Source organism: Anguilla rostrata, chromosome 19 (assembly GCF_018555375.3).
Source record: "Anguilla rostrata isolate EN2019 chromosome 19, ASM1855537v3, whole genome shotgun sequence".
NCBI lineage: Eukaryota > Metazoa > Chordata > Actinopteri > Anguilliformes > Anguillidae > Anguilla > Anguilla rostrata.
The window spans coordinates 12,263,279-12,287,940 of record NC_057951.1 but is presented as its reverse complement, the minus strand read 5'-3'; the positions used below and the strand labels follow the sequence as shown (position 1 = coordinate 12,287,940).

Sequence of the window (24,662 nt, the reverse complement as noted above, 5' to 3'; positions counted from 1 at the left end):
TCAGCACAGGCAGCGTGTGATCACAGCTCTGAGAAATTAATGCCACTTAAAGCCGCAGACCCGTTTATCCCTGTACGGCCCTGGCTCCTCCCCCAGGAACGAGGGACATATTTAGGCCGGAACAGGACTGTATGACAGAGTTCTACATGGCTTTGGGAATGATAACGGCCCTTCACATAACCATGCTTAGGGTCAGGATTGGGCACCCAATCAGAGCAGAAATCCGTTCAGCCAATGAGGAAGCAGAATGGAGAGAGGTCACAGCCATTGTTCAAGGATGGCACCTAGATTTCCCAACACCATAGGAGTCAAAGGCTTTTCCTACCACACTGGGCAAAACTGCATTAAGCGCCCCCTAGAGGACAGGCACCAACCGAACAGCGGAGCTGTGCTAATGTTTTCAGCTAAACTCCAGAGCAGGTTTACGATGTTTTTTTATTTTTTACGAGGCCCACATTAGATGATTGTGACTTTCACGCGCACACACGCCGCCCTTCAGGAGGCGGGCGCCGGCCTTCCTCTCAGCTCAGCCCCGTTCCGACTGAACGAGGGGGGGGGGGGGAGGTCTGGACACGGATGATAAATTATAAAACATAAAATGGTGTCGCACCCCCTCCCCCGTCAGCGGCTTGTCCCCAGAAGGTCGCGTCAGCTCTGGAGAGCAGCCCCACACAACACAGAAGGACATCTCCACAGACAAATACATACTTGTTTTAGATTCAAATACTTTTCTACACTTTACTGATCTTGTCTGGTGTATTGGAACCAATTAATTACTCTCAGAAAGTGCAAACCCCACCTTCTAGTCATATTGGCAGGCTTAATTACACCAGGCAAGATCAATAGAGCACAGAAAAGGATTTGACCCAGGTCTGCTTGAAACAAACAAACCAAAAACAGATTTTAAAAATGGCTTCCTATTTCACTTTTTTAAAACTAGACAGATGGGAAGCAAGCAAATCAGTGAGTGTCATCTTACTGTCTGTTTGAAGGCACACAGGACCGTGTAATGCAATGTGACAAGCACATCTCGCCGGTGGTTCATAAAAGGAAACTCAATCTAACCAAACAAAACTCATTGTCCAAAGGCACTGATGCATCTGGAGCCTGACAAAAGTCATTCTCAATGGACAGAAATTGCCTGGCAGGTGGACAGTACCTTATTCCAATATGTTCAAAGGGTTTTCCATGGACTTGCTACTTTCCCCATGGAGTTATTTTCGTAAAGAAAAAAAAACACTTTCAAAACTTTACTTACAGTATGGGATTTGGTTTGGACTTTCCTGGGTCACAACAGTTTTCCACACCATGAAGACAAGAATGCTAAGAGCTGTGTAGGATTTGTCTCATATCCGCTTCAAAGTACTAAAAAAAAAAAAAAAATCTTTTATGTTGCACCTGCACACAGTCTCTCTAAGAGAAAGCCTTCTCTTGTAATGTTGTCATAGTAACCGGATTATGAAATCATAAAAGGATTCAAAAGCCCTAAAGTCAGGGGGGGGGGATTTCAGGAAACTATAATCAAAAGATATGAATTGGTATTCGTGGGACATGGATCAGAAATCACCACGACAAAAAAAAAGAAAAAAAGAAAAAAGATTGCTTTCAAAGCTGCGACTTGTGAATGCTCTATTCAACTTAAATCTCATTCAGAGCAGCTCTATAAAAATGAAGAGCTTGTGACCCTGCTGCCATGAGCCCTCACTGAGGAAGACCTCACTGAAGAAGAGCTCACTGAGGAAGACCTCACTGAAGAGCTCATCGAAGAAGTCGGTAGGACAGCTGATTCTCCACCTATATGCACCCCATCTGCCCCCCCCCCCCCACCCCAGAAAATACAAAATTCAGAAAACACAACATTCCAAACAGCCTGTCTGGAAGAGAGTGGAGTGCACAATATCATCCTGCTGGAAATGAAAGCCTGTCTGGGGCCCTGTGCAGTGAGCCACTATAATGTTTTCAGACAGAAAGGCTCTCCCTCTCACCTCTTTACACATTCAAAGCACCCAGAGAGATGGATGTCACCTCCTGAACAAAGTTATTTTTCCGCCGCTCGGTAAGTAAAAATACATGAAAGGCTGAAAAATAGCTCGGAAGTGAGGAGCGCATGAATAATGGAAGCTTTACCATATCTAAAATCCCACTTTTCATTTCATTTCATTTCTCTGCACTCTGTATTCAGGTCTCTAATCCTCTTACGCAACCACCCTACCTGTTGGGCTTTTATTCAGGAGAGTGCCAGGGAGCGCACTGAGCCTCCAGCATGGCAACAGCACCCCCACCCCACCCGACTCCCTCCACAGCATGATTAACCCAGCACTTCCTGTTACAGCTTTCTTTCAAAATAAAAGTCCTTGTATCAGCACTGTATGGGTCTGTGATTTTTTCTAAATAAAAGCCCTTGTCTCAGCTCTGTAGGGTTCTGTTTTCTTTCAAAATAAAAGTCCTTGTCTGAGTTATGAAGAGGTCTGGCCTGCTTTATTTCAAAATAAAAGCGCTTGTGTGAGTTCTGTTCGGGGTCCGGCCGGCGCCGGTTCTGCCGGGTCGCTCTGTACCTTCACGGCCCACTGAGCCGTGCGTCAGGACCACGTGCGCTCCCCAGGTAAGGCTATTTTTACAGCTCCGCGCACAAACTCACCAGAGCGTGTGTGTGTGTGTGTGCGTGTGTGTGTGTGTGAAACACGGTCTGACGGCTCTGGAGAAATGCCTGTGCGTAACCGGCAGGCGCATCACCGCACCACCCGTCCAGCACCGGAGTCCCGAACGTCTCAAGGATTCCTAAATTAAATGATGTCAAATGAAATTAAAACTGGGCATCAGCGCATGCACTCATCTGTTTGAAGGCAAACATCGAAGCCACCGGCCGTAAGGTCAAGGAGATCCGTGATCCAACTGCCAAAGCCGAGGATGATTTCAGCAACTCCTCAACAACAGAAACATTAAGCACATTTTTTTATTGCATTCCTCATCTGTATTCATGAAGGACGATGTCATTTCCATTGTAATTAGATTGGGTATAACCGATAGCAGACAGACAAACAGAGAGCGGGTATTTGCATTGGTAATGGAAAAAGTGCCCCTCATTAAATGAGACAGAAATGTATCTTTTATATCAAAGCTTTTTAAATTTTGGCGAGAGTGTTTATGGCAGGTCAGTGGTTTTATTTTTGGGAAAATGAAAATATATCGATGCAGTTGTTAACAAAACAAACATATTTTAAAGTGTTAGCAACGTAAGTTCTCGGGTTTCTCAGGTTTCATTTCCGGTCGGCGCGATAGAGAAACAGAGACAGGAGGAGGCGTTTGTACTCGAGCCCCGAGCTGCAGTAACTCACTGCGAAATGAGAAAGGGAAGAAAAAGAGATGAGAGGAGGGAGAAACAAAGAGGCTGGACATCGCACCACACCCCCCCCCCCCCCCCCCCCCATGACAACAGGATGCTAACGGTGATTAATGAGCCCTACTGTATAAACGCCACACCAGAGATCTGCTCATGAACACAAACACACAGACGTGGGCAAGGATACAAACACAGACACAGACAGAGACATACAGCCTTGTGGGCAAAGACACAGGCCATTTTCACAACATAAAAAAGGCCAGCATTTTTCATCCTCAGCAATTGCTCACTGCAAACACACACAGAGACAAGCTACCACATTACTGAATGTGTGTGTGTGTGTGTGTGTGAGAGAGAGAGAGACTGCACACAAAATAAACTCAGCCTCAACATGCAGCACACAGTAGAATAAGTAGCACAGTATATAAAGAGCATCATACAGCAGCAGCTGCTGACTCAGCAGTAAACAACCCCAGTGAAGTCCCACACATATTAAATCCTCACACACCAGTCCACTTCCACCTCGCCAGACAGCCCTAGACTAAATGAAATATATAGAAAGTAGGGATACTAGGGTACGCTGTATAAAAACATCAACAAATAATGATAGAAGGTGCTCTTTGGTGTGTTGGTAATAATACAAAGAGAAGACAAACCAAGGCACACTTTTATAGAAAACACATAATAAAAGGCCTTTCCCATGTTCCAAAGAATGATTATAATAATGTCCAACATGCTCATACAGAGCAGCCCGGTCCACCCCAGGATGGCTCTGCCTGGTCCCCCCCCGGCCCGTCCCCGACCCCCCCGGTCCCCCCCCCGGCCCGCCCCCGCCCCCTCCGGTACGGCACGGCAGGACCGCACCGACTCTCAGTCCCTGGCTCTCACCGAGCCTCACCAGCAGGGATGACCCCCCCCCCCCCCTCCCCCATTCCCACAGGAGCTCATTACCCCGCTGTCAGCCCCAATACTCCTCAAATCTATTTCACCGCCCGGGCCCTGCTTTCAGATTTGGCTAATGCGCCAATATCACTACAGGTGACACGGTCTCCAGCACATCTGCAGGACTGTGAGGTCAACACTGCCAAAATACAATGCTAATTTCTGGCCCTTCAGACTTGGATTTCTACATTGGCAGAGACTGAATAGATGTCACACCAGCGCAATCTCACAGTGAGTGTCAAGATAATGGCCAGTCCCCTGCACACGGTGGCTGAGAGTCTCTGTATGGAATCTCATTCCTTCTCTCTCCAGTAACAGCGCTAGTCTTATTGTAACATTTCTGAATTTCTGGCCTGGATATTTATTTAGTGGGGCTACTCTCTAACAAACTCTTATCCCTGCTGGGGACCAGCAGAAGCCGGACACCATTTTTATATTTCCAAATGAAAGTTCAGACCCTGTGGCCCCACAGTTTTGCGGTCATCGGGGTGAGGAGCGGGGCCGCCATTTTGCTGAAGCTCCCTCACACACTGTAAGTGTGATGTGTGTTCCCGCATGGGCCTCCTGTAAAGGAAATGAAACGGCGCGGCCGCGTCCCAGAAGCACCGAGGCGAATCGGATTCAGCGGCGAATCGTCGCTCTGTGTCCAGTTAAAATGAGTTTCTGCTCAGCTGCCGGGACCACCTGCCGTCTCCAATGTCTACAGCGGGGACGACGCAGAGGCCCAGTTGTTTCTTTCTTCCGAAGCGTCTCACTTTGTACAAGACAGGAATGTACCGCTCACTTTCACAGCAGCGGCGACAGCTATTATTCCAGCAACAGTTGTTCGCCTTACCCTCTACAAGCACGACGACTCCGGGCACAAAACAGAGGAACATCCTTCGGGTCGGAAAACAAATGTCACATCTTTTGTGGGTTTTTTTTGTTTGTTTGTTTGTTTTTGTTGTCTCAAGCTGAGCTGTGAAGCTGAGCCCCAGCAGACAGACCCCGCTGTGCCTGACCACCCGGCAGGAACACACACAGGGAGCACAGGGGCCCGGTAATCAACGCACGGCCTGGCGAAGGACGGCTTTCTGAAAGCTAGCGGGATCGAGAGAGCGCTGCGATTCTCGCTACCGAACGCGAGCCCGAAGGCAGGAGGGCAGGAGGGTGTGACCTTTGCCTGACCTTTGGCTGACCGGGCTGAAAAGACTGACGGACATTGCTGCACACACACAAGCACTCTTTCACCACGCACTCACACAGTGCTCTGTGCTCCGAGCAGAGCAGCGATGCAGCGATACAGCAGATTAAAACACAGACATGGAGACATAGTCCATTTGCCTCGTCCTGTAGGGTGAGTGCACGCGTGTGTGCAGGCTATATGAAATGGACATGCACAGGAAACCCTGGGCTTCACATACACAGTAACACATCCAGTGTTAATTCACCTCTAACAGAGTTGATATGAGTCCCATAGGGAGCACGTGCACTCTGTGAGAGTTGAGTCAACACTGAACATTTTACGGTGCACAGCACAGGGGATGAAGGAGAACAACACAGGGGACTGGGAAGCGAAGGTTAAGCATTGGCCCCCCTGTGCCACACACACACTGAGCATCGCACTGTCGGCATCAGAGCTCCGCCCACACGGAACCCAACGGACCAATAGCGACAGACAGATAAGACATGCAGAGATAGCGACACTTTCACACATCACACCAAACAGCTAATTCACACCGAGCCGTCTTTGGAGCCTGTGCGTGTATGTGTGTGTGTGTGTGTGTGTGTGAGGGCTCAACAGAAAGCTATCACCATGTGCTTACAGCCATTCGCTGATTCACACTCCGGCTCCTTTATTTACACTGAGCACACTGAGTGTTAAACAGCGAGCGCTGAAGGATTAGCCGCAGTGTGAACCTCATAATGAACCGAGGGGATGCATAATTCCATCCGTTTCAGAAAATAAGACTGAGACCGAGTGAAATGGAGAGACATGCAACACAGACGTCCCTCCATAAGGATGGAGATATCTGATTACAGGCTATTTATTTTGTGCGTCCGTGAGTGTGTGTGTGTGTGTGTGTGTGTGTGTGTGTGTGAGAGAGAGTTCATCACGTGCAAGACAGATCAGAGTAGACCAAACGCACATTTTCTATCCTATCGGAAACCACTTCAGGGCTCAGTGAATGGTGTGTGTGGACTTGGCTGGCTGAAGTAATTATTAACAGCACACAAAAAGGGCCAAAGATTTGTTTAATCTGGACCTGCAGTTCACAGTGATAATATCCTTTTTCCATTCCACAAGGAACTCAATCTCTCTGCTTTTTGTGGTCCACAGCCATTTCCAGTGGCAGGACGCATCGTAGAGCAGGCTTAAAAACTAAAATAGCTCTGTGCTTTTTTAAACGCTTAAATACACACTGTGGTTCAAACCACACTTTAATCAGTGCACGTCAGGAGCACAGAGCGATCTTTCTGCCGGCTCAGCGAGTTCCAGTCATTTGACTGGGACGCATCCGACAGATCCTGTTCACAAATGTATTACACTTGGTCAAAGCTTTCACAAGCGCTAATGCATAGCAAAGTATTGACACTGTGAACGTGAATATCATATTTAAATGCTATGTTACATTACCGTAAAGTAACGTTATTTAAATAGTGGCTCACTGCAGTGTCAGAGTGCTATGACACAGGGGTTAATTGCAGCAGGGAGGCTGGTGTTATAGGAGGTTAGTAGCAGTGTGTGAGAGTGCTGGGCTGGATGGCTCTATGCTTAGGGAATGAGAGAGAGAGAGAGAGAGAGAGGAGGATGACGTCACTTGGCGTATAGCGGGGGTGAGTAAGTAACCTTAGAAACCGACCTCAGAAAAACAAACAAACTGGCGACACTCAGATCAGAAGCTGCGTTTAAAACGCTCCACCTGCCAGCCCCCAGCCTGCGGCAGGACCTCCGTCTGAGGCGGCCGTCGCCGTGCCTGCTATCAGACGGCTTCGTCCTTCCCCGCGTCCTCTGGGCGCGTCCCGCTGGCCAAGCGCAACAGAGGCATCGCGCTCGACTGGAAAGCTAACAGAACCCTCGCCACCCAATCAAAACGGGACGATCGCGTTGAGTGAGTCCACTAAAAATGTTTTGATATCTGCGTATTTTTCTATTTTCTATGTCCCCATCTGGACCTCAAATCACGGTGCATTTTAGTATTTTGCAAATGCCAGGCATTCAATCAATCAAATGTGCTCAGCGAACACTGGCTCAGACACCGCAAATGAAAATCTCATCCATGGGATTAGACAGGGGAAGGACACCACCACAGAACAGAACAGGCTGCTGCTGGCTGCTGCTGGCGGGAAGGAAAAACGAGTCTCAAAAAAAAAGTTGACAGGAGTCGCCCTCAGCCTCAGGCCATATTGGATTAAGGGACACGGCAGGTCCGAGAGCCGGAGCAGGCAATCAACTCTTAGATTCGTCGCCATAAACAGACTGCACCTGCCGAGGTATTGGGGTCTCACCCCCATTACACGGGACAGGGTGCAGCCATCCCGGCGCTATGCATCACATGAGCAGGCAATCTGCGGGCCTGCCCCCTTCACAAAGGGAGCGGGTTAGCTCCCCGTCGCTCCCCGCGTTGGCTAATCCTTCGCCACCGCTGTCAGAGAGCTCTTCAGCCAGAGCCTGTGGGGGGCGCATTGTGCGCATCTCCGCAGGGGAACCGGCCGACCAATAGAAATGTATTTCTCCTGCCGCTAAAAGAATGAAACGCGCGGCCACCGCAGCGAGGGCCGGGCTGATTGCTACTGATGTTTTTCTCCCGCGCAGTTCTGAGGCTTCCAGCATAAATTAATCCGCCCGGGTTCGACGCGACCGCGGCCGGCGCCGCTGAGAACAGGATGTTCATCACACGCGCGCGCGTTTGGAACTGATCACATCACACTAAATTAGGGCAGACGAGGAATCAAGACTGAGCGCTTCGGAGAGTGCTCTCTACAGCACCTGAAATGAATACAGTGAACGCATTCACAGCGACGCACCGGTGGACAGTATTATTCAGCAGAGTGGGTAGTAAGTCACGGCTGCAGCCTTGTCCAATTTGTCTCATCGCCAGGGAAACTCAGGTTTTAATAGAATTTCAAGAGCGCCTTTATTTTGTTCCTTTGATCCACACTAACTGCTCTCATTTGTCATGTTTGAGCCAGTGTCCAGTGCCGAAGAATACAGTTCTGATTAATTTGGAGATTGCAATATCAGATTTTTCTTCATACTTTTCAAAAGGGACATTATCGAATGGGGAAATGGAACATTTCAGGGGTGATCACTGGGTCAAATGTGATTAACATTTCAGAGATTTATCGCTATAAAATGGAAATTGTTCATCACAAGCGCACGAAAGCAAACACATCTGCACCCAGAAACATAAATGATGCATAATGTCCGCCTTCTTCCATTTGTGAAGCTCTACATGCGCGTAAATAACAATCAGCAGCTGCTGATTGGCTCACTGCCCTGTGTAGCTGTGTGATGTCACAAAGGGCACAATGAACAGGGAAGACTGACAGCTGCCCGGAGCCTAGCAACCGCATCAGAATGGAACCCGAGGAGAGCTGCGCAGCGCCAGGTGGTTTCCGGCGCCAGGGAGCGCGCCCTTACCTGGTGGAACAGTTTGAGGACTCCCCCTCAGGTGCGTCAGGAGCGGGACAGCAGAACTGGTGCAGCACCGTCTGGTTCCTGTGAAAGGGGAATTATGGGAAATGGCTCAGCATTGTCATGGTCAACCCACCATGCACCCCACCAATTCTAAGACTCAGTTATTTTTGTAATTTGAAAATAATCCTATACTCTGTACCTTCATAGTTTGTGGTATTAACTGAGCACTTATTGAGCTGGAATTGGCTGAGATAAGCCAAAAAAGTGTAAAATGACCTGCAGGAAACTCCACCCAGTGACCACCGTGACCGAGGAGAGAGCGCTGCTCCCAGGAGGCAGAAGGACAGGAAGTGAATAATTACACTGCGACGATTCTCTGCTAAATCCTGGTCAGCAAAATGTCAACTTCCACTCATCGCTTTCAGGACGCGGTTAAACTGAAGGTACGGGCGCGGCCTTCTGACGAGGGAGCGAGGGGGAAACGATTATCGGCGTTCCTCTGACTGTGCCGACCCCTTTTTCCAGAGGGCAGCCACCTGAATCCCGGATTTGCATGCGTCGATGGCCGCGCGGGCTGCGGCGCATTAGCATTAGCCTGCGCGGGGACCGCTTCAAGGTTAAAGCGGCGCATAATGACTGAATCTCCCAGACGTCAGAGCAAAGCCCGCAGAGCGGCCAGCGGGCCGGGGAGAAAGGGCATTTCTCTTAAGCAGCGCAGCAATACCACGCCTGTCTTCCCAGGGTTCCACTTGCCTTCAGTGGCCGGTAATGTAAGGAGGGCCACAGCAATACCTGAATACCAAATCAGGAGGAGGAGGGAATCACGTGGGAAGCTTCTGCGTTAGCATGAGCATCACGGATATTTATTCGATCTGCAAAGCATCACAGCTGGGGTTTGGCGAGGAACCAAAAATTAGGGGGGGGGCGGTGCCTGGCGTCGCTGCCTTTCTCCTTGACGACGGGGCAGCAAGGTAGTCTGGCAGTTCGGGAACTGGACTTGTAACCCCTTAAGGCTGCAGGTTCAGTTCCCAGGTAGGACAGTACCGTATTGTCCCACCTAGCCTAAACTGAATCAATAAATATCCAGCGGTATAAATGGATCCTGTGTACAAATGCAGAAGTCGCTCAGCTGAATGCATGCACTGTAATGTAATTATGACAACAAAAAAGAGAGAGAAAGAAAAAAATGCTGCATACTGAGCAGGTTGGGAATGAGACAGCAGAGACAGCAGAGACAGCAGGTGCAGCAGGGACAGCAGGTACAGGTGCGCTGTTACTGGTGCCGACTGCTCAAGGCTTTTCAAACCTTCCAGCGCACTGTGGGAGGCGACCTTGACAGGGCCACAGAGCGGATGTGGTTTAGGGGAACGCACATTCAGGAACAGGCTGTCCAATAGGGCAGCCCTCCTCCATATCCAGGGAGGGCACACCTGTGGATACGCCGGTTTCAGTAGTCTAAGCTTTCCTAAAAAGACAGCTTGCGGTTCACAGAGAACATCCCGCATTAACCAGCTGACAGGAAAGCCTGTGTTAGGTGAGACTCTCTCAGTGAGTAAGTGCAAGACACTCTAAACATGTGCTTCTGCTAAATTCCGGAATTCATGCCATTTTTTATTCTAAAGGTTCAGACAGAAAATCGAAGGGCTGTTAGAGCGCCTCCGTGTGGTTAAACTGTAGGATGCGTGCACTTGTGTGTGAACCTGTGCGTGTGTGTGTGTGCCTCAGCTGTGCACTTTTACAGTCTCAGAGGCTGAGGAGTTAAGGCTGCTGCTTCAGCCTTGGTGGAGGTTGCCATGACAACCGAGGCTTGTTCCAACCCTTCCACAGAGCCCAGCAGTGATTGTAAAGACTGCAAATCACAAATCACCTTTCATGCTCAGAGTCCAAAGGAAAACACTGATAGCATTTTCTAAAAAAAACTGTGTGGATTAGCTCCAGACCAAGGGGTGTCCAGATACTTTTGGACATATAGTGCACGCTGGTTCAAAACAACAGATACCTTTGTGAACAATAAAGTATTTTCTAAATTCCCACAATCCGCACTGAGCAGACCCAATCATCCCTCATTCCAGAGAGCTAACACCGTCAGCAAAACCCAGCAGCTAGTGCTCACAGGTCCATATATACACACACTGCTTTTCCCAGCTGTGGTTGAGGCCATAATTAATCATTAAGACGATTCACGTTGCAGTTATTAAGTGAAAAGACAGCAGCAGCATCATAGAGCATGAATACAGACTGTGGTCTCCTGGTTTCTCTGCAGTAATGCTGTATAACCACGTGGCCTCTCAGCGACAGGCCGGAGGGGGGTTTTATTTACGATTGGAGGCCTGGCCGCTGACTGCTGCGCAGAGGCTACATCGGCCGTCATATGACCTTAAAGTTCTAGAATGTGAACGTATCAAGTCACAGGTTCCTGTTCCGACAGCCTGCCTTGCCAGAGGCCAACGCTGCAGTGACGCCCTGAGGAAAGGGCGTAGAGGTTACGCGGTCGGAACGACGGGACGAATGACGCACTTCAGCGCGTAGTGCAAGGGCTGGTTTTCCCATTCTTACACGCATCCTTTTCGAGGATTCACAGAGCTTGGACATCTCGACACCGAGAGGAGCAGAGAGAGGCCGCTCCTCTGTCAACATTATGGCACTGCTGCAGAACCATGTGACCTGGAATCCACCAGACCAGCATCAGTCCAGTGTGGTTTTACGGTACCTCACCGCAAGAAAAGAAACCGCACAAATGAATCCAATCTGCCGTTTACACAGAGACCAACGCTGGCACCGCCACCCCTTTATCATCTATGCTAGAACACACTGTACCGATGGGTTCATTTTAATGGACGCCGGGCTAAATTAGTTTCACTTTACCCCATTTTTAAATCAATGGCTTTCAGTGGGAGGGGCTTTCACATTCACACTGATGTAACGGGCAATCTCCAAAAGATGCATTAAAAGACATGGGCTCTAACCCAGCCATTTCTTTATTATTAATGTTCCTTATGTTGATGCTGCTCGCTGCAATAACAATCTCAATCTCAACAATCTCAGTGCAGGCAATAGGGAAGGTAGACTTTGGACAAATTAAAAGTCACAAACGCGATTTCTCAATATTTATGCACTCAGCCAGGATAAGGGCATTTCCATTCTTGGAGAGTTGGAGCGCACGTAGCTGTTGTTTACACCAATGGCAGTTCACTCACAGATTACACCACAGTGAAACCATGTTGGTCTTCAGCTGCCATGTGAGCTTACCAATAAATTTATCAAAATTTTCTATGATGCAAGTGACTGTGCTGATAATATAGTTAAGAGCAGAGGTTACAATGAAATCCCAAAACATTCTGTCCACCCCTGATTTAAACTAAAACAATCATGTTTAAATCATATGAAACACAGGCACTTGTGTCATTGTGCAGACAGATACGCTGCTAGCCGTGTAGAAAGGTTAAAGGTGAAAGGTTAATCACTTCCCTTAGCATTTAGCATTATGCTTCGGTATATTTGGCTTGTTTCATGGTATTTTTAAACATTATTCATGCTTTTCACACCAGCAGTCAGCTGAGTGCCAGCGGAATGTGGCGGTATTCCATCACGCGCTCCTCCTGCGAGGAGAAACCCAATTCGGCGGAGCCGTGTTTACATCGCACCTCGCGCCCTGCCGACAGACACGGAGACGCGGTGCATCCGGCACTTTCCGCCAGGAGGGCTTCTGCACTGCCGTCATTTAGCGGCACAGACGCCGCGGCGCGAACGCTCAGCAAACACCTCAGATTATTTCAGTTCATTTCAGTAAGGGGAGGGGCTTTATCCAGAGCTCAAGGCCGCTCATCCTGTATTACACCCCCCCCCCCCCCCCACGAAACAGTGACACAGCTGGCCATGCCCCGTGAGCTGTGCAGGTTTCCTTTGACTCAGAAGCCCCAGGCAGGCAATAGGCTCATAATGGCTTCTGAGGTCTTACTTAACCGGGATTATGAAGGACAGTTTGTGCGAGCTAGGGGGATGGGGGGATGGGGGATGGGGGATGGGGGGACGGGCGGTGGGGCAGGAGGGTTTAAAACATTATGACCATAAATCAGATCAGCCACTGGAGGGAAACCACTGGGCAGAAATTAAATTTAAACGCCTCCCGGCACCGACAGGAAGGAAACGTGTCCTCGCATTCCACCACTCACAGGCTCCTCCCCCTCACCCCCCTCAGCATTTACTCAACTGCCCAATTATGCAGAAAGGAAGGCAGCAGGGACCAAACCTTCCAGACCCCTCCCAATGTTCCAGAACCTCCCCTGTGTCACACTCTCAGCTACCCCAACCCTGGAAGGAAAACTGCCGTGAACATCCACCTCACCTGGCAGCCCTGCCTTCATTTTGTGCACCATCTATTTATTTTTTTTAACCACTCTGCTCGGTAGTTGGGTTGCACACAACGGCACCGATGGTTCAGCCTGTCGTTTTGGTGTGAATGCATTAATGCGACTGGCATCACGATCAATTCCAGCGTGATCAAACGGCCCATGATCAAGAGCACAGCGGGCTGGCTGGCCACCTGACGAGGCTGCAGATTCGCGAAACGTCGTCTCCGATCGTCTCTGGTACTGTCGGTCTCTGCGGCTAAGCCTCTTATGAACGTGAAACAGATCTGTAAGCTCGTCCGTCCGCACGCTGTTTGTTTTTGGGACTTAATCCAAAACCCTGTCGCAGCGCACACCACTGATGTCTCACTTCAGTCAATATTGTCACCGTGAGAGTGCTCCTGATCACAGGTGAACTGTGGGAGTTGTAGTCTCCAGCTTTCATGCTTTGTGTACAACACAGATGAAAGCGGACCCACTCTGGCTCTCTCAGGTTTCACAAACACGGCGAAGCGGGAAACAAAAATGAATTACCGGATTGTTATTGTTTACACCTCTTCAGCGTGGGACATCAAATGAAGGTAATATTGATTTATTACAATCACATAATTTACCCACAGCGGGACGAGGGGTGGCGAGAGAGAGAGAGAAAAAATATTTTTATCTAGTTATTCCGCAGATGTTTGCATGCCTTCAGGATATAATAAGGGGAACATTGCTTTGCTTTCTGACTCTCCTTGTCTGGTCCATTTAAAATCAGATTCATTCACAACAACGATTGCATTCTTACGTGCACAAAAGGATGGACATGCTTCACCCGGACCTCACCGTTTCAGTTCAGGCCTGGAGCTGGTTAAAATAACACATTATTTCCATCGTTTTAGGTACAGTTACTCAAAGCCCTCCATGCCTTCCACTGTCACAGAGAAAGACACCTCAGATCTTCCACAGGCTTATTCAAGTGTTATGCTAGGAGAGGAGAGGTCGCATTGACTGTCCTCTAAAATCACGGGCGAGAGACATTCACAGAGAGAACGGTGAGAGCCGGTCATTAAAATCATAACCACCCGCCGTCTCCTAGAGATATTCCAATGAGGAAGGAGGAAGATAAATCACGGACCGGGGTCAGGGTGGTCGCTGAACCGCGCGATCGATACGGCTAATTTGCTGGAATTGCTACACACAGCTGAGACACACACACAAGGCGCAGTTCCATTACAGTAATGCTGCTGACACAGTAGCATCAGCCACCGCCATTCTGGACATTAACTCAAACGTATTATTACCGACAGACAGACATTCAGGTAGACCCAATATTATTTACTAATCTTCTCAGAAACTGCATGAACTGTCTTCTGGGTCCTACATGGACTAACATGGACGAAGGCCTCGCCCCGCATTTTAGGAGGAGTGAGTGCTGATTATTGCATCCTGATGTCAGAGGCCGTATACAAAGGCACACAGGCGGGGGGGGGGGGTGAAATTGGGGGACATTCAGCATGGCTCCCCTCCCCCCGGTGATGAAAAAGCTGCTCTCTGAGCCCCCCATCCCTGGAGCTCAGCCTAACGGCGCCCGGCGGCATCAGCTGTTTTCTACGAAAGTCGTCCATAAATAGTTTTCCGGCACTTGAAAGTCAGAGTGTATCAGAGGATGCTAGCGAGAAGGGAGGAGAAAGGAGGAGGCACTGGGGGGAGGAGTCTCACCGGGGTCTGGAGGAGGTGCATAGGCATCCTCTCCCCCCCTCTAAGGCGGGATAGTTGGCCCCACTGTGCCTCTTTATGGATAATGCAGGAGCAGGAGCTTACCAGGCTCATATTTATCTCCTCTCCTTTGGGCTGGAGCGCGCATAATACTCACAGCACTGGGATAATCCAACAGCCACAGAGAGCCTGGGCCCCGCCCACTGTGCCTCTGGGCCTGCTGATGCAATGCCAGCCGACCAATCGGGTGGCGCTCGGGGCCCGTGGAACGGAGGGTTATCTCCCTCGAGCGAGAGCGGGGGCCATGTTGCGCTTCCTCCCCCCTGGCACAGATGTGCACCCTGGCATGGATAATACACACACGCATAGATACACACAGATACACACACGCATACACACACACACATAGATACACTCATGCACACACACAGATACACACACACACAGACGCCCACACCCAGCTGTCTCCTCCCATAATCCTCTGTGATTAGTGTTTGCATGAGCGCTGGTGTTCCAAACAGGCAGACATTTTCTGCAGGCTGTCTGTCTGAGCCCCCCGTCTCCCTCAGGCCCCGGCGCACGCAGGCCCACGGCTACGGGGCAGAAAGGTGCTCAAATGAAGCGCCTCGGCAGGGCGGGGCGGGGCGGGGCGTGGCGGGGTGCGGCGCTACAGAAATAACAGACGGGACGCCTCCTGCCACCCTTCATCAGAGCCTCACCCCCCCCAGGCGGAGGAGTTCTGCCGTCCGTCTCGGTCACGCGTACTTTACGAGCCGACACCTGCGCGACGAGGACGGAGCCGCCTGACGACCCGCCCCTCGCCCTCCCGTTTCCCCGGTGATTTCAGATTTAACGGCGGGGGAGGGGGGAGGGGGGCGGGAACAAACAGCGCCCGTACCTCAGCCTCGTCGCCCCCATCATTTACGAGGCGCATCATAGCGGTCAAATATAAGCCAAACCTGTTAGAAGCCTCATACATCTGCCTGAGGTACTGCTTTATTCTCAGGACTTTACAGTCCGACCAGACCTCCCCATTCAGCCCAACCCCCCCTCACCCCCGCCCCCGCCAGCCGGCTGTCCCTCCCCTTCAGGCTCCAGGAGGCCTGATGTCCCCTGATCGGGGAACGACCTTCCCCAATCTGTCAGGGAGGCAGATTCATCTTTTACATTTTTTTATTTATATTACGGAGTAAGAATAATGTTTATCTACCATCATAGTCCCAAGCTGGCTTCTTTGCCAGTAAGTCGGTCGACTGCATCTTATCGTTATGTTTGTGTTCATCCTCCTGTCCTTGTCCTTGTTTTTATTTGCCCCCGTCTTGTCCTACTGGTACGTCCTTGTCTATATGTGTGTCTACAAGTGTATGTGTATTATTCCACCGGCTGTTTTCAGTTTTGGTAGTTTATCCACATCGATTATGCACTCATAAAGTCAGCTGAGATCATGGAAAATTAAGACGGGTTGTTGATGGGATGTCCTGAAAGGCAACTCTCCACTGTGCACAGACTGAAGGAATTAAAATTCAAAAAGGGAGAAGGTTTCTATTGGAGCAGCCCCTGTGCCCTGATGCTAACCTGCTCGTAAGGACCCAGTGGGAGCCGTGTGGAGTTTATATTTAAAGCCAGGGTAGGGTACTGGCTGTCAGTACGGAAAAGATACTGCCGCCAAGAGCCAGTCTCCCCTTCCACGCTTCCTCCCTCGCTCCTGTCACAAAGGAGATTAGAGTTTGCTTCAGAGGCTAGAGGAGGCTGGAAATATTAGTTGTGGTTCACACGTTTTGATGGGCCACATAGCAATAGTATATGACACCCTTTGCACCACTATATAAAATGTGGCTAAGATCTGGCTGAAATTCTACAATGGACAGAAATAAAAAAACACACACATACATATATGCGCGCATGCACACACACACACACACACAGACACACACACACACACACACACACACACAGTTTGGCAAGTTAATTCTGGAAATTGCTAATCTCCCCAGAGTGCCAGTCAAATTAAGGATGAACTGATTGAATCCAGGCTATATTTTCTATTCCCATTTTCTTTTTTGCAAGTCATTGTAATTGCGAAAAAAGCACACTGTGCTCTCCTAGCTGACCTCTCTCTGTTTCCCACTGGATTGCTATTTTTTATTTATTTATTTAGTCCTCCGTCACAGAAACCTCTCTTCATGTTTGTGCTGTCATTTCTGAATTTCTGAACTATTATTAGCGGACGTAAAAACGCCATTATCTCAGTCGCCCTAAGCTGAATGGCACCTTCAGCTTTTTACTACAAAACATAACATACGCATGTGAGCAACGGCTTGTCGGGGCTTCGTGAATTCATTCAAGCTCAGAATTACAGCGATCTACAGTCTGGAGTCCTCACACAGGGAGGTGACGCGGTGTTCTCTGCGTCACGTTCTGGAGGCCAGCCAGAGGCCGCATCGCACACAAAACCAGAGGCTCCGCCTCTCAATCAGAAAGGTCCTGCCCTTCTCCTGACTACGCACAGAAAAAGCAGAGCACAGTGGCCAAGGCCCGTGGAAGAGTATGCCCCCCCCCCCCCAGAACACGGGCCATCTGCGGAAGATCCTCTCCACATGTTCCGGAGCTCCTTTGTTACCATGGGGACAGGGCCGAGCGGAGGGAAAGCAGCTGGCTTGGCTTCTTCCCACAGGTGGCTGCAGGCTTAGGAGGGTTTCCTCAGACAGGTGAGCAGGATGGTGCAAACGCAGCAAAAATATTCAGCGTTAATCAACACCTGCGGAGCACATACGGTCCCTACTGGACTCATGTGTACTCTGCCTGAGTTTAATTAACACTGGACATTTTACTGTGTGCATGTACTGTACCAAGGGTGGCCAACCTTGGTTTGACCAGTTGTAGTGATAGACCTGTGCAATTCAATTGCTTGTGAGCTTGTGGTTCTCTGGAACCAGGGGTGGCCATCCCACTACTATCTGATTGACACCCTAAAGAGGAACAGGCCAATGATTCTGCTTCTTTCTTAGGAGAGCAGAGCCATTTAAATCAGTTCAGACAGGTCAGTGATTGACAGATAATAGTGCTGTAGCTCCATCAGGGTGAAGGGCTCATGCAAGCAAAACCCCAACGGTGATCAATACAGAGAGCAGCGGTTGATTTAGAAAAATAAACGACAGACATCACTAATCCAAGTGTAAAGCCGGGGAACCAGCGACGAACAAATTATTTTTCGCCAGACCAGGAAAGAAGCAAATCCTATAAATATCATCCACTTTTGCGCGAGACATTCTCATTTCTGAATTATTATTGCAACCAAGCCCCCCCAGGAGGACCCAACAGCAGGACGCCATGTGTTCATGTCTTCTCTGCTAATAGACCCATAATCTCCACAAACCAATGTCCCCCCCTCCACTGCCGCTCGTCATACTCTGGTGAGAGAGAATTGTGAGCGCGGTCCGTCATGATGAAATTGCTCTCATAAGTCACCATGCATCACTGGGCGTTTTCCCACTGTTCCTACGGTTACGCTCACTCACTGGCTCACCCCCGCTGAACATGGTCATGTGATCAGGAACCAAGAGCAGCTGACATGGGGGGGGGGGGGCACCTTCAACAGTCCCTGTCACAGTCACAGCTACAGTAAGCCCATACAAAAGCATTCAATCCCCATCCACAGCCCAGAGCATCATGGGTAATTCATAGCTGCATTCTCAACTCATAATGCTGCACCTTTAACACATCTGCCGCTAAGCCCCATGGGAAGAACCAGCAGCAAAATCCCGTGTCGTACGAAAGCCATTATGACATCTCTCAGTGTAGAGGTCGCTGACTGAACCGAGGTCATCTGTTCATTGGTTCATTCTTCACCTCCCCATAGGTCCAGTACTACAGCAAACGAGGGGACAGAATTTTAAGTACAAAGGCAGGTGGATCGAGTAAATCTGTTCACTTCAGTTGCCAAGAGCGCGGGAGAGCAGAGCCAGTCGCGCGGTTAACGGTCGCGTGCCTCCAGTTATTTTGGCAGTGCGGAGGTCTGTCGCTATCCTCACAGTAACCGTCGCCGGCGTGAACGTGGGCGATTCCCCGCAGCCGTACGCGCCGCCGCCGCCGGCCCGCAACCCCCCCCCAGCTGGCATCGGTAACCAGGGATTCCACGACAATCTGCTGATCGATGGCGGCCGCGCATTCCGCCAACGCCGACCGCTTCTGTTCCGCCATCAGGCGCTCACTGCGCGGCGGGCCCGGAGAACAGAGCGGGAACGCAACTGTCCGCACGAGTCAGTAAATTATCTGCCAAACACACGCACGTTTCAACGGTCTCGTTTCCCCTCGCGCTGGTGAGCGAATGAGGCATCTTATCGAGCGCGCCGCCCGCTAGCGCACGTTAGCTTCTAAAAACAACCGGGGTGACAGCGTCACACTGGCAACCACAAACCCTCAAAGAGCCGAAGTCACGGAGTTACGGAGTTAGCCCCAGGCAGAGACATAAAGATGTGAGGGGTGGGGGGCAAGGGGTGGGGGGCTTCTAACAGACACCAGTGAGCGCCAAATGAAATTCTAACACACTAATCCCCGGAGACGCTCTGGGAGAAAAAGACACGGCGGACTGCGTTTGAAGCGGGCGGATGCTCTGCAGGGACCAATCAGGGGCCCCCGCTGGGACTCTGGTAATGATCTCACAGTGGAACAAGGCCCTTTGGCGCAGGACCGGCCCACACCCCCCTCACACCCCCCCGCCCCCCCGCCAAAGACGCTAAGCCCCAGCTCAGGGGCCGGATAACGAGCCGCACTTCCACACTCCATGATGTCAATCACGCTGACATCAGAGAGCATAAAACCCAGCAGCAGCGGCAGATTAAAAAGGGCCCCAGCTCGACACTGCAGCACTGCGCCACCCCCCCCCCCCGCGGCCCCCCCTCAACCCCCTCCCCTTCACAATGAAGAACTCCACTCTCATATATCAGGTATCACTGGCCCAGCGCAGGGGGAAATGTAAACAGTTGCTTTTTGGCTCAAAGTTAAGAACAAATTATGAATGACTGTGGCTGTGGTTTGAACAGGGATCCATGATGGGCCATTGAGAACATCTGGATCCATTACTAAATGGAGAAAATCCTTTTTTTTTTTTTTAAATGAATACAATTGATGATGGTCATTATTACATCTCTGCATGTTATTTTTATTGCCAATGGCCATCTTCTCTGGGCTCTCAAATTCCCCATGGTGTCAACAGGAATACTATTAGTTGTCCAGGAGATCTATATAAGGGAGACGCCAATTCGACACATCATACACCTGTTAAGGACAGGTGCAAGGCAATATGTGCAAAGCCCTCACGGATCACAATGTTTTCAGGCTCATCCAGGGGACTCAAAAGCCTGGTGCAGTTGATCATTGTTTCTGACTGAGGAAGACCTTCTTCCTTCATCAAGTCTGAGGAAGCTGCTGGTCTAAAGACAAGAGCCGTCAGACTGCTCCTCTCTGGGACGGCCAGGAGACGATGCTGCCTTTCACCTGAGTAGTGAACTTGGGTCAACTGCCCCTGCTGTCCTCTTGGAAATTATTTAACAAAATGCATATCAGATTCCACAGCATCAGAAAAAAACTATGACAATTTTATTCGGAATTTCAAAAATGGTACATGACACATTAAAAAGAAATGTTGTAATTCCCAATTTGCGAAAAAAATTAATGGTTTAACAATAAATTAGCTTACCTATATAAAAAAACTGCAAAATGGGAATATTAACATTCGTTTTTAGTTTCAAAGGTGAATGCCTACATGTTCATTTACTTGGTCCTACAAATATACTCCCTTCACGGGTTATTTCCATGTTCAGACGTTTGTTTTCGGATGAATGCTTGTTCCGTAATTATAAATCAGCGCATTTTCATTATGAACACCTACAGTAAACGCATGATGATGCACATCCCATCACGAATTCACAGTGCATCTCAGCTTACGCAATACACCTGCGCTCAATTTAAGCGGATGCGTTTGATTTCGAAATATTTGAGAAACGGTACTGGTAGTAACAATAAATATTTTTCCCCCACGTTAAACAATTTTCTGCATTGAAAAACCAACTCCAAGTCTCTGTAACCGAGCCTGTAAGTGGACACCTTTCTTTAGGTGTGTGATAAGCCAAGGCAATTAAAATGACAGAAAAATACGCAAACATACAGCTAACGGACATTAGACGATTACCGTTGTCATATTATAATAAACACAACCATTAGTAAATGTACTGCATTAGTTTCGTGACGTTAATAATCAGTTGCATGACCAAACAAATTACTTTCCTAAAATCAGACCAAAGGAAAATTATGTGTGTGCGTGAATTATGATCAAATAAATAAATAACTCGAATTAATTAATTAATTTTAAAAGTAATCCCTGAGTAAATGCATTAACTTACTCGGCTTTCCTGGCGAGTCCAACCGACCTGCAGAGTGTGGTGGGCGTCTGGGGAACCAGAGACTTGCAGCACGGGCTCTTTTTGTCCTCCTCGGCGGACTCCGGGCTGGAGTGGCCCGGCTGCGGAGACGGAGGAGAAGTGGGGACGAGCTGCAGCTGATGACTGGCTGTTTGAGGCGGATGCTGCGGCTGTGCCGGCAGGCAATGAAGCTGGTGCGGAGGGTGACCGGGAAGCGCCCCGGTTTTATTCGCCGGATGCTGATGCAGGAGGACCGGCGGCTGCGGGCTCGCGCTCCGCTGGGACGGGTGATGGTGATGGTGGTGGTAGTGATGCGTCGCGTGGGGATCCTTCAGCTGCCGGTTCTCCCCGATCAGCTCTTCCACCTTCCTCTCGAGCTCGTCGATTCGTTGCCTCTGCGTCTGTATCAGACTCTGTTGGTTCTGCACGATGGTGGTGAGTTCTTTCAGGTAGAGGACAGCTTTCATAGGGTTATCCAACAGGCTCTCCATACCTGTTCTTGTGCGTTTTATTTCGCCGTCTTGCGTTGCAATGAGCGAATATAGTTTTTTCCCTGGATTTCTCTGCCCCTAATTGTAGACTGAAGATGGTCTTCGCCAAGGCGCTGGGCTACCCTGTCCCTCTCCTGTTGCGTACGCGCTGAAGATGATAGAAATGGTACTGATGCAAGCCTAGAAATCCACAGACTGGGGGAGGGGCCAGAGGAGGATGACGTAGACGCGCATAACAGTGAAACGTCTGAGGAATAACAAAGTTAACTCCTTCTAATCTATTTCAGTAAATATTATAGTAGGAAGATTTTAAATGTACAAAAGGAGCCGAACATTGCTATGTTAATTACTAAATATGCGGGTGGGTTAAAGTCAACCGACATACATGCTAATTCCAAAAGGAAGAAAAACATGTTTTGGAGAAAACAAATCCTCTATTTTCCCCCTCATGTACTTGCGCCAGATGCCACACAAATCACAACGCCTAAAATTTGCTGCAGAGAAATCTCACTATGGAACACCTGTGCCTAATTTTAACGTGCGTTTCCACGGGCCGGTGTTTTTGGAAAAACTCGCTCGAGACGGGGGCAGGGGTGCGTAATGGAAGCACGTTGCCCTCTCAGAGAAAGGGGAAAAAACAGCGTCATGGTGTCAGGAATAACGGCACTGTAGCAACACATCCCACAAAAGGCTTCCCTTCACAAAGTACCCAATAATCCAAACTGCTTAGGAACCCACTATTTTGACACAGAATTTAATGAGTATCAATATTCACTTGGCACACACTGGCTACTGGGTAAATTAAGCCAAACACTTGGCTTTTGTATGCATGTCAGTGCTGTATTTTATTTTAAGTCAAAGGAGGCAAACCATTCATTTATTGTGAATAATTGCTACGGGTGTTTTCCAGTTAAACTAGTATAATGTTTTCAGCTTTTGAAGTGATTTATTTTCATAAGTTGAAAAATTAATTGTCGCATCAAGTTTAGCTAAATCTGTTCACGAAAAAATGAGCTGTAATTTTTAGCTGAACCTGGAGATGAAACTTGTAAAAGCTCCATACTAACATCCAAAATCTCAAGCCTTTTCTTGTGGCTTTTTGAAATGTGATTGAGATTATTTCATTCTCTTACAAAACTCCAGTTGCAGTAATTTGCCCTTTGACCAAATGCACTCTTTTTTGACAGAGTGACACTTGCATTTTTAGTGAAAATACCAGATCGTCACACTATATACACACAGAAGATGAACAGTAAATGAACAAGCTGGGCAGTACCACTTTCCAATTCAGTAAATAAAGAAGTCATTTGTCAAAATCACAGACTGCTAGTTCTTTTTTCTTCTATCGCTTCACACTGGCAACTCTGACAGCGCAATTTGCAGAGGACAGTGCCAAAAAAAAAAAAAACAGTGCTTGTTATCTCTATCATAATTACATGCAAATCATAATTACAGACCTGCTTTTGGCTCCGCTGTGTGTCAGATTCAAGCACTTGGACCTCAGCAGAGTCAGGCCAGAGGCACTCAAGTAAGAACATCTACTGTATCCATCACTAGTATCCAGCACGTCGCAGAAAACCGCCATTCCTGCCTAACTGGAACTCATCTTTAGATTTTACTGGGGCCTTCAGCTCCTGTGTCAGCCCATTTACATGCAGGGGAAGTGTGGCACATTAACAGTCACTGACATTCCCATAAAACCACAGCCTTCGTCCTCAAGAAGGATGGTGATAACATTACATTACAGGCATTTACCAGACACCAGAGCGACTTGCATAACTTTTTACGTAGCATTTACATTGCATCCATTTATACAGCTGGATATATACTGCAGCAGTGCAGGTTAAGTACCTTGCTCAAGGGTACAATGACAGTGTCATAGTACACTAGAAACTGGTTAGAAACTGGTCCAGCTTTAATTAACTTTGGCACACAACCACAGCTTAACAAGCTGAACTGGTGAGAAGGGCCAGGTGCAGCTTGCTTCTGATTGGTCGCTCACTGGCTCTACAGAACCAGCACAGCAGTGTGGCCCCGCCCCTTTCACCCAGTCCTACTGGCCCCTCCCCCGCCAACTGCCATACAGGGCGCTCAGCCGCATAACTTGAGATTAATATTTTTATCGCCACACAGCCAATTTAACAGCCCAACTGCTTTCTTAATATGATGTAACTGAGCGGGCATCATTAAAAAAGCGAACGTGAAGAAGTCTGACTCCCTTGCGTGAAAGCGCTGAGCACTGTCAGTACACCGCCGTCAGAGCTAAATACCGTTTGCTTGAGCAGGCCGGTACCAATGAATCCCCTTCTGTTTCCACTTCTGCACCGCAGAGAATAAAAACTGAATGAAAGCAGATTAATGGTGGCGTGCCGCGGAAACTATGCACACCTGAACGGAGAACACCTGTCTATAACTTCAACAGAGCCGGGAGAAAAACACTAAAATGGACTGACAAATAAATGTGATGGAAACAAACGACCTACTGGAATAACTGATTCAAATTAATATTTGAATTCAAAACAGAAATGGGAATACGAAGCGTTTCACGTCCCCCAACCAATTAAAGGCAGATGTATAACATAATAAATGCATCTGTGTCAGCTTCGAAATAAGCTTTGTATTCCTGCTTTTTTAAAAATGTGGAACACTTGGTATTTCATTTCAAGAGGATTAATATTTCTTTATGTACCAGTCGGAGAAAATATAGCCCAATATGGATTTGAAAGTCCTGCCGTGCTGCTAGCCTCCACCAGAGGAACAGGTCCCACACCCCTAGTTTGGGCACAATGCAGCGACGCT

The 24,662-nt window shown here is 48.8% G+C and overlaps 1 protein-coding gene across 1 annotated transcript in view; it reads right to left on the bottom strand.

The window, feature by feature from the left end:
- Nucleotides 1-22,215, bottom strand: part of iqsec3b (IQ motif and Sec7 domain ArfGEF 3b) — a 61,122-nt gene extending 38,907 nt beyond the window's left edge. The window contains exons 1-2 of the mRNA XM_064318697.1: nt 21,355-22,215; nt 8,907-8,984 (exon numbers count right to left, since the gene is read on the bottom strand). Coding sequence (XP_064174767.1) covers nt 8,907-8,984; nt 21,355-21,863 — 587 coding nt within the window. The 5' untranslated portion in view covers nt 21,864-22,215. The remainder of the gene's footprint in view (nt 1-8,906; nt 8,985-21,354) is intronic.
- Nucleotides 22,216-24,662: the final 2,447 nt, after the last annotated feature.